Source organism: Lytechinus variegatus, chromosome 6 (genome assembly GCF_018143015.1).
Source record: "Lytechinus variegatus isolate NC3 chromosome 6, Lvar_3.0, whole genome shotgun sequence".
NCBI lineage: Eukaryota > Metazoa > Echinodermata > Echinoidea > Temnopleuroida > Toxopneustidae > Lytechinus > Lytechinus variegatus.
In genome coordinates this window covers 19,141,899-19,152,023 of record NC_054745.1, presented here as the reverse complement: position 1 = coordinate 19,152,023, position 10,125 = coordinate 19,141,899, and the positions used below count along the sequence as shown (strand labels likewise).

The following is a 10,125-nucleotide window of genomic DNA, read 5'->3' as shown; positions in this document are numbered from 1 at the left end:
GAAATTTGGCGCGTGGGCGGAAAGTAGAGGGAGGGGACTGACCATGCAAAATTCACAATCAGATTATCAAGTTTACGTTTTTTTGTACCTTTGTTGAAAAAAAGTGGGCGGACCCTCCCCCCTCCTTCCCCGTTTCTATAGCCAATTGTTTAAAGACTTTTTTGTAGAGTGATTATCAACATGAATATAATAACTACTGGATTTATCAATTCATTTTTTTCCGATTGCGTGTTACGTAAGAGATAACAGGTTCAATCAAGATTTTGTAGGGCGAATAAGGAAATATTACATATTCGGAATAAAAGACTTTCCCTTGTCGATAGCAGTCTGCATCAGGATTTCGTAATGATTTGGTACTGTTATCTAAGTTTCCTAAAGCAAGTATTCTCTATATCTCCCCCCCCCCCCTCCCCTCTCACTTTTAGGTTCTACAGCCTCAAGTTCACTTGTCACTGAGGATGTTCTCACACAGCCATCGGGTGTACACTTCGACGAATCGAGGGACCATTTTTGATAAACCATTGAGGTGTGGCCCCCATTGCGTCCCCTATGCCAACAGATCCCTCCATGGCCATGGTCAACATGCACGTCACGCAGGGCGATAAAGGTGAATAAACCTTAATAGTACACAGAGATCGGAATCAGTGATTGGTCAAAATACCATCACGTGATCATAGCTAGCCACAAGGATCACGGATCACATTCATTGCATTGTAGGTTTTGACGTTACCTCAAAGAATACGATCAGATGAGGGCGTTAAATTGACGGTGGAGACATCACCCACTGCTGATGTTACTGTTACCCTAATTCCTAACATTTGTTTTTACATTTAGTTTGTAATTCATCATCAAAAATAATCATACAGCCATTATTATAGAGATTTTTTTATAACTTAACCAGTAAATCAGGATGAAGATGAAGAAAAAAGATCATTTAGAACGAATTTTTTTTTTCAATAATAAAGGTAAATAAAACGTAATAGTTTACAGTTTGTAGAGATTGGATCAGTGATTGGTCAAAGTGCCATCACATGATGACATCCATTGCATTGCAGGTTTTGACGATACCTCAAAGAATACGATCAGATATGAGGGCGTTATATTGGCCATTGAGACGTCACCCACTGTTAATGTTGCTGTTACCCTAATTCATAACATTTTTCGACATATAGTTTCTAATTCATATAATCGCCATCATCATAATCATTATACAGCCATTATAAAAACAATACATTTTTATGTATAACTTAACCAGTAAATCAAGATGAATATGAAAAACAAAATCATTTCGAATGACTCACTTTTTTATAATAATAATAATGATAATAGTAGATGCTTATATAGCGCATAATATTATACAGAATATCTATGCGCTTTATACAAGGGAGGTAATTAAGTTTAATACAGGTATACTTAATACTTCATAATTTTAGTCACCAAAGAAGAGCTATCACCAACTGGGATGCCTCGGTGCGTTGTCAGGCAAGACATACTTGAAGTGTACATCAACCACTTCTCCATCTGTGAAATGTTCATGGTAATTTCGGACTATTTTCTTGGAAAGCGAGTCGCTTCGACGCCCTACCTTCCCAAATCACTCAGCCGTCTACAACCGCAATGCTGCCACCTTCGTTTGTACAATGACACCCCAGGCCTTGAAGACGTGAGATATTATCATCAAGATCATTATAAATGTAATCATATTAGTGCTAGCTAAATGTTATGAAACTGTGTTTTAATTTCATCATGCTATGTCATTATGTTTAGTTGGAATTTTTATTTTGTTTTATTTATTTATTCATTCATTTAGCTATTTATTTCTTCTTTTTTTGCTTTCATGAAAACGATATTAAGTTGAAAGCATTAAAGAGTTCATTTTTTTGTTTGTTTTTTTTTGTACTTGCCTTGGCTTTTTTTTCTAAAATTGTCTTGATCTTGTGTTAATGCAAATTAGATTAAAAGTTAGATAAGTTAGAAAGTTTAAAAAACATAATCTGAAAAATATATATTAGACCTTTGCCAGTTGGGCAACGTGAATTTTTCTTCTTCTTCATCATCTCCTTCTTAATTCTTCTCCTTTTTTTTCATGTTCTCCTTCTCCTTTTTCTTCTTTTGATAAACAGGTAATTGGTACTGAAGAAGAAAAGCTTGGTTACGTCAAAATGGCACCGACCAAGAAAATATTTGTCCTTTGGGAGAAGGGAGAACTCAAGATCAAATGTGACGTAAACAGTGGTCACGTGACAGAAAGTGAAAAGGTACATGGAATTGAAAATTCCATTCAATTCTTACAGTGGATTTCATCACTGGCTGGTAATATACTCCCCATTTCTAACCATATAACAAGAACTTCAAATCACCAAGTATAGGTGAATGACTGTAATGTGCAATGCACAAAGTTTGCGCAGTGAACATTTGTAATTTGTACATTTCTTTTATGTTTACAAGATACCATCAAAGTAGCAATACAACTGGGCGTTGTGGCGTGCGCCTGTAATCCAAGCTGTGGGGAAGTTACAAATTGATGCAGAGGTTCGAGGTTCGAGCCCTGGTCACGTCTTTCGGATGGTGACGTTAAAGGTCGGTCCCAGACGTAAATAATCATATCTGATTGATACACGTCTGACAAAACTCAAATACACACACACACATGGTCCAATATTAAAAAAAGAAGTTCACTCTTAACAATATTTTGATAAATATGATGTAGGATTTGTATAGCGCACATATTCACCTTGTTATATAGGTCCCAAATTTGCGCTCCTATATTATCTACCGATCCCGGTCCTGACAGCTTTTTGAAGAATTACTGGAATCGAACCAAGTATTGCACTGTACTGTTTTGCTTTGAATTTGCTTCACTTTTTTTGGCATTGTGCTTTGTGGGGGGGGGGGGGGGTAGTCTGTATGCTAGGAATATATACCTGCGCATAACATTATATTCTAAAACTCCGAAATTAATTAAAAAGTCACAACGGTGGAGCCGACTACTACAACGATCAAAGCTACTATGACGTTATTTCCGATGACAAACATTGGGTCAGTTCGGATTCAGTTTCGTATGTGACTAGGGCATTTAGCAAATAACGTAGAGGGCATTAGTATCATTTTCTATTTGAAATTCTTTCTGCTTCTATTCATGAACAAAGGCTGTGTCACTAGACGAAATCTACAGACTGGATAGAAATGTCGTCAATTTCTTAGTGAAAGCGACCAGTAACTCTGATGTATATTTTACTTTCCATTTCCGGCCGCATTGTGACGATGGTCATGCCTTCAATGCTAAATTCGGTAAGGAACTCGATTTCTTTTGTAGTCATTATTATTTTTATAATTACCATAAGTAGTCGTATTAGTAGTAGTAGTAGTAGTAGTAGTAGTAGTAGTAGTAGTAGTAGTAGTAGTAGTAGTAGTAGTAGTAGTAGTAGTAGTAGTAGTAGTAGTAGTAGTAGTAGTAGTAGTAGTAGTAGTAGTAGTAGTAGTAGTAGTAGTAGTAGTAGTAGTAGTAGTAAAATAGTATAGTAGTAGTAATAGTAGTAGTAATAGTAGCAGTACTAGTAGTATATAGTAGTAGTAGTAGTAGTAGTAGAAGTAATAGTAGTTGTTGTTGTTGTAGTTGTAGTAGTATTAGTAGTAGTTGTAGTAGTAGGAGTAGTAGTAGTAGTAGTTGTAGTTGTAGTAGTAGTAGTAGTAGTAGTAGTTGTTGTTGTTGTAGTAGTAGTAGTAGTAGTAGTAGTAGTAGTAGTAGTAGTAGTAGTTGTTGTTGTTGTTGTAGTATTGTCATTAGTAGTGTAATGATTGCTCTGCTCTGCATCTCTCTGCTAGTTATTATTATTTCATTATTTTTTTTATCATGACCATCGTCATCATCATCATGAGAGGTTAATCATTTTATTTTGAATATCGTTGCGATGATCGCGTCAGTTGACTGCAATAAATCATGTATTAAATCATTATAACTACTTAATATCAAAGATTGAACGTCACACACACACACACACACACCAGCATATAACCTCTATGGCAACTATATTATCCCCACACATTGGCGGCGGAAGCCAAAAATTTTAGGAGGGGACAACCCAAGAAAAAAATTTGACAAGCAAAAAAAAAAAAAAAAAAGGTTCTCATCCTAAAAATTTTAGGGGGGGACGCGTAGGAAAATAAATTGACAAGCAAAAAAAAAAAAAAAAAAAAAAAGGTCAACTACAAATTTAGGGGGGGACCATCCCCCCCTCCTCAAATTTAGGGGGGGACACGTCCCCCCCGCTTCCGCCGCCTATGTCCCCACACCCCAGCCACACCCACCCCCCCCCCCCCCACAAAAAAAAGAAGTACATCAAGTTCGTCACCAACCCTTTGTTTTCTTTTTAATACGCTAAATCAGAAGCGATTGAAGAAGCCAAAACCTTTGTTTTCTTAACGAGATCAGGATGCAATATCCAAAATTTGCAATTAATCTTTACCAAGGCCTTTTTTCAAATGCGATATGTTGCATTTGATTCCCACGTCTAAGATATATTTGTATAAAAAAATAAATTTTGGTCAAAGGTGGGTTTAGTTAGCCCCTTTATAATATATATATATGTTTGTATGTATATAGATAGGGCTATAGGGCTATATATGCATAGTTATAATTATTGTTCAATACACTACACTGGAACCAAAGTTGTAGTGATCAACGTCTCTTAACTGCTTTCTATTATTATCATTTTCATTCATTGTTTTTTTTTGTGTGTGTGTTGCAGGTGATATAACTGACGCGTGAGTATTCCCAAATATTGTAAAATATGAAACTTAATAAGATCCAGATTCTCCCAATAACCGCTCTATTTTCATTCTACGTAAACAAACTCATCCATAATGTTCATTGTATCTCCTGAACCTAAAAGTAGTACGTGGAACACTTGGAGAACAAATACAATAATGCATAATTATTTTTAACACAGATTATCTTTATGAAAATATATTTCTGGTTTAACTTTGATGAAATATTACTAATTATGATCTAAGAAACATCATATAAACGTCATGTCCATAATCATATTCGCTTACTTTTATTTTCTTAAGTGTTTCTAGTTGTAATTCGTTAGATGAAGCATGCAAAAATGTGTAGGTCCTATTTTCTTGGTTATAGCCGTATCTACATTGAAGGAACATTAAAAATTCCTTTGTTTACTGAATATCAGAATAGTTCAATTGTTTACAGATTTGACTCCAATTGTTGTTCTGTTAAACTTCCATACATGACCTTAAAACGGCGAAAAGGGGGTGGTTTTAACAAAGCTGCTGAACTGTCATCAGGAGGATAAGATTTTTTTTTCACCTATTCACAATTCTCCCTATTCAGTCCAAAAGGTCCTCTCTCTTCACCCGAGTCAGATGGTGCAACGTTTTCGGGGAGCCCAAATGGGGCACAAACCAAATCAGAGTAAGTCTACAGGGAATTTTTAATGTAAGCTTTCGTCATTGAGTCATTTTCATTATAGCATGAAACGTACAGCTACCAATATAAGGCGGCATAACCGTAAGGAGCGGGAGGGGCTGGCTTGCAGCGGGCAGTGCCCCCCCCCCCCGTCCCCTTTACCGATTTTTTTTTTAAGAAGTATTTTTTTCAAAATTGATAATAAGTATGTACTAAATCTTTCAATTTCATTTTTTTTAATTCATGACAAGCTTAGTCACTTGGCTCAATTTTTCTTCCAAAATTTGCATGTAATTTGCCCCCACCCCGGTCTCCGTAAAAAAACAATAGGTCTTTATACGGCCGCCATGCAAGACACAAATGTTTTCGGAAAAGATAACTACTTATAAAGTTGTCAATAGAGCATGCACATACTACACAGACAGTACATGCCCTGAAATATTGCAGTGTCGTTCATATCTCTTGGAGGACTATTTTACAGAAAGAGGGACCCATAGATTTATGGATCTATGTCAGAAAATTCATAATTTTGCGTCTGAGCTGCTATAGGGAGACACCAATGCTTTTAAACCGCTTCCACCTTTTCTTTCTTTCTCCCTTTCTATTTTCTTTGCTTCTTTTTCATTCATTCTTTCTTTCCCTTCCTTCTTCCCTTCCTCCCTACTACTCCCGGTACTTACTTTCTCCATATATTTCTTTCGTTTCTTCATTCATTCCTTCTTATTTACTTACTTGCTTACTTACGTTCTTTCTCCCTGCCCCCCCCCCCCCCCTCTCTCTAGCAGTGTCTCTATCTCTCTTAGGTAAACTCCAGATCTTTCTTTCAATCTAGCCTTCTCTCTATATATATATATCTTAGTCTTACGCACACAAACAGACAAACCCCCACACACCCGCCCTAACACACACAAACACAAGCATACATCCACATTGTATACTATCTCACATGTGTGGGGGTTTTATAATCGTAATAAAAAAGTTTAAAATGTTTTGCTTTTTTTCCCTGCTCTATTCAATCTTCACACAAGGTCATCCTCAGCCTCCTCAAAAAGGCTGGATGACAAGGTTCTCTACGATCTCGCCAACGAAATCGAAAACGATGACCATCTTGATAGGCTGATGCAAGCTCTGAAAGTCCCCCCAGGGGCGCAGCAACGGTGTCACGATCTCAACAGACTGGAAGGCCAGGTTACCGCCAGAGGAACCCATAGAATGTTAATGGACTGGAGAGCCGAAACGGCAGTTGCAGAGCAACATGACAGGCTGAAGGGAGCCCTCACCGATGCCAAATTATTGGATTTAAGGGATAGATTCTTCTCCCTTGAAATCACCTGAATATTGAATACACTACTTGTATATGGTCAGAGAAATGACCACTGCAAATTTATAAATGTGTATCATATTTTTATGATATTGTATTGACCAGAAAAACAAAACACTGGCAAAATTGTATGGACAGGATTAAGCCAGTCTTTTTTATGGTTTCTTGTTTTGCAACATTTTGCTTTGTGTACATTCTTGTATTCACGTATTTAAAAGATAGCAGTGCAGACATGGAAATAGAAATATAAATTTAAGTGATCATTTACTGCGCTGTTATAGGCCTATGTATTTAGGTTTGAGTACTCAATATGTATTTTGTATTCCTCCAGTCAGAGAAAGATATTATAAATCCCCATCCCCCCCCCCCTTTCTCTCTCTCTCTCTCTTTGACACACACACACACATTCGCGCAATGTATATTTTGAAAGAATATTATTTATATTGTAAATAACGGGGATCAATTTTCATTTGTGTGTCGTTGAATGCTGTAAACATTTTACGCAATGCAGGCGCGGATCCAGAGTTGAAATTTTTCGGGTGCTACAGGATCCAGCATTAAAAAAAAAAGGATGACACATTTTACCCGTTCATGGGCGGAAATCCCAGGGGGACGGGTGGGGGGAGCCGCGTCCCCCTACCCAAATAGTATGGAGGACATAATTTCAAATGTCCCCCAAGTATCTTTGGCATTTTATGATGGAAATAAATAAAACGTTTAGTTAGGTCAGTATTTACTGGGGTGGACTTGACATTTAAAGAGATAGGACACATTTAGTTAGGTCGAGATGGCCTGCTTTTCAAATTTATTTTTGTCAAAATTAGCCTACCTTATAAATAATGGGATGATAACCTTTTTTTTCTCGTCAAATTTCAAAATGGTAACCCGTTGAGAAATTGACAAGCAAAATAAAAAGGTTTTCACTTAAACACTAGGTCATTAATTCGCTCGCAAAAACACCCCCCCCCCCCAGCTCCGGATCTGAGCCTGCAATGTGTAAATATTCATCCGTTTTTTGTGTACGCCTATCTCAAGCAATCCTGGATTCGGAATAATCAGTAAATTATATAAACACAGGCAGAACCACCTACTTATTAAAACTATCGTAAAAAAAAAATTTGGTTGCGGTTGCTTTTATTTATATGTATGTATATTTCTGTGCAATTTGTAGATAACAATCAATATTTGAATTATATATCAAAACGAACAGCAGGTCGGTAAGAACTTTTCTCATTCAAACTGTCTCGTGCAAAAAAAAGTTATTTAAAATGTTGTGATTGGAAATATATGACACCTTCGGGTTCGTGGATAGAACATTTCAAATGTAAATAGTCGGTATTCCATAGAAGAAAGGTGAATGGCGTACTATTCTAAAACTATCATACTAAGTCCTTTTTACGCCTATATAACCAATGACCGTACATGCATGCATCAAATAACCTGAAATGAATTAAGCAATGGATATCGCTATTGTTTATGGACCATGCACAACGCTGATGTATTACACTGTATAAACGCTGTTTAAAATTTTAAGCACGTTGTTTAAGCCCGTCACTCTACTTTTTAAGCAACTGTTTAAACTTTTCAATCAACTGTTTAAATTCGTTTTTTTAGCAAATTGTCCAAAAGTTTAAACAATTACAAAAAAAGTTTAACAACAGTTGTTATGGTGACAGGCTGAAACAACGCGTTTTTTTTATTATTTATTTTTTTTTATTGTGCATAAGGGATACAGATTGTACGGTGACGTACTGACGTTACATAGATCTTTAACATTTTAGTGTGTATGATTTTTTTTCTTACAGTTGGAATAATACGTTCTTATTAATTCGCTTACTAGAATGATATCAAAATCATCATTACATTTTTTACGAGGCTTACGGACGTTGTGGGAAGTTGTCGCAAAAAATGGCACAATGCAAATTCAGTAAAGTCTGTATTAGTAAATCTATGACGACAATTATTAATTGACTCCAGATAGCGAAATCCTTGGTAAAACGCGGGAGTCGTTTTTGGTTTCGTTCGACAATTGATTGTCTTTTTTTATATTTTATTTTGCTTTTCTACACCACTATACCACTGCCCCCCCCCCCCCATCCTTTCCTTACCATATCAGCCTACGGACTTAGTATAATGTTCTTGTGTGTCTTCTTTACAATGACTTATAGTCTAATACGTGCATTAAGGGTTCATACATGGTTTATCGAATCTTTAGATAGAACAAAAATATGCTACTTCATCGAAATAATATGGCATTATAGTTTTTGTGTATATTTGTTACTCCAGGTATTTTCCGATATTCACTGGTTTTTGTTGAATTTGGAGAAAGGCGGGGGCCTAGAAACGATTATTTAAGAGGAGATGTAACGACTAACTACTTTTGGTCCGAAAAATGACAAGCCCAAGAAAAAGACAAACAAAAAACCAGCAATTATACAAATCATATTTCCAGGGAAGGGGGGGGGGACGGTCCCCCCCCTAAATTTGTTGTTGATGACCTTTTTTTCTTTTTTTTTTGCTTGTTAATTTATTTTCCTACGTCCCCCCTAAAATTTTTGTGTTGAGAACCTTTTCTTTTTTTTTTTGCTTGTCAAAAAATTGTTGGTTGTACCCTCCTAAAATTTTTGGCTTCCGCCGCCAATGGGGGTACGTTGCTTATGGTGTTACATCATACAGCACCACCCCGGTCACTTAATCCTCCACCTAAAAAAAAATGGTGTACAAAAACGTAAAAACTACTTACCCTTTATGAATTTTTGACAACCGTAATATTTGTATTATTTTCATTATTTTATTCATTTTTCATCAGTAGTTATGCGATCCGTTTCCTTCGTTGTCATGGATATGAATAAACAAGGTACCCACCCGATGGTGTGTGTGTTTTACTTTCTCTCTTTCCTTGCATTGTCCAACACCCCCCCCCCCCCCTCAGCTCGAACCCCTCCCGCACATTTTAAAAAAGAACAACTCCTAGCAAATCCTAGCAACTGATGGTTGAGAGCAATTATAAAGAGTAAAATTACTGACAGAAGTTTTTATGTACGCTCTCCAGAAAGTTAGTAAATTGACAATTCGTCCACTGCCCGGGGGGGGGGGGCACTTCCATTCACGAGTGGATACCATGTGCGACCATGGGGTCTCGAAAAGCACCCTAAAAACGTAATTTCCATATTCTGAAAATGCACCCCTTAACAGTATTGGCTTGTGAAATCCTACCCTTAACAAGTATTGGAAACAAAACGATACTCTTGGCAAATATTCCCTGAAATGAATCCCTAAACAAGTACAGGAATGTTTTATTGTTACGGGTCCTTCGGTCGTCGGCTTTACCTTATTTGGTTTAGTGCGACCCCATCTTCTACACCTCGCGCAAACAGGA

At 36.8% G+C, this 10,125-nt stretch overlaps 1 protein-coding gene across 1 annotated transcript; it reads left to right on the top strand.

Moving 5' to 3' along the window:
• Positions 1–560: 560 nt before the first annotated feature.
• LOC121417141 lies at positions 561–9,195 on the top strand. Its single transcript, XM_041610729.1, has 8 exons — positions 561–607; positions 1,434–1,663; positions 2,124–2,258; positions 3,150–3,291; positions 4,749–4,764; positions 5,351–5,431; positions 6,454–7,471; positions 7,528–9,195. The coding sequence occupies exons 1-7, from the start codon at positions 568–570 to the stop codon at positions 6,758–6,760; spliced, it is 951 nt and encodes a 316-aa protein (XP_041466663.1). The 5' UTR covers positions 561–567; the 3' UTR covers positions 6,761–7,471; positions 7,528–9,195.
• Positions 9,196–10,125: the final 930 nt, after the last annotated feature.

Bases quoted from the DNA above. Each gene is read 5' to 3' on its own strand.
- LOC121417141 (XM_041610729.1), top strand. From the start codon at position 568: ATGGCCATGGTCAACATGCACGTCACGCAGGGCGATAAAG. The intron at 608-1,433 runs GTGAATAAACCT...TCATAATTTTAG, and splicing joins CGTCACGCAGGGCGATAAAG to TCACCAAAGAAGAGCTATCA. The intron at 2,259-3,149 runs GTACATGGAATT...TCATGAACAAAG, and splicing joins ACGTGACAGAAAGTGAAAAG to GCTGTGTCACTAGACGAAAT.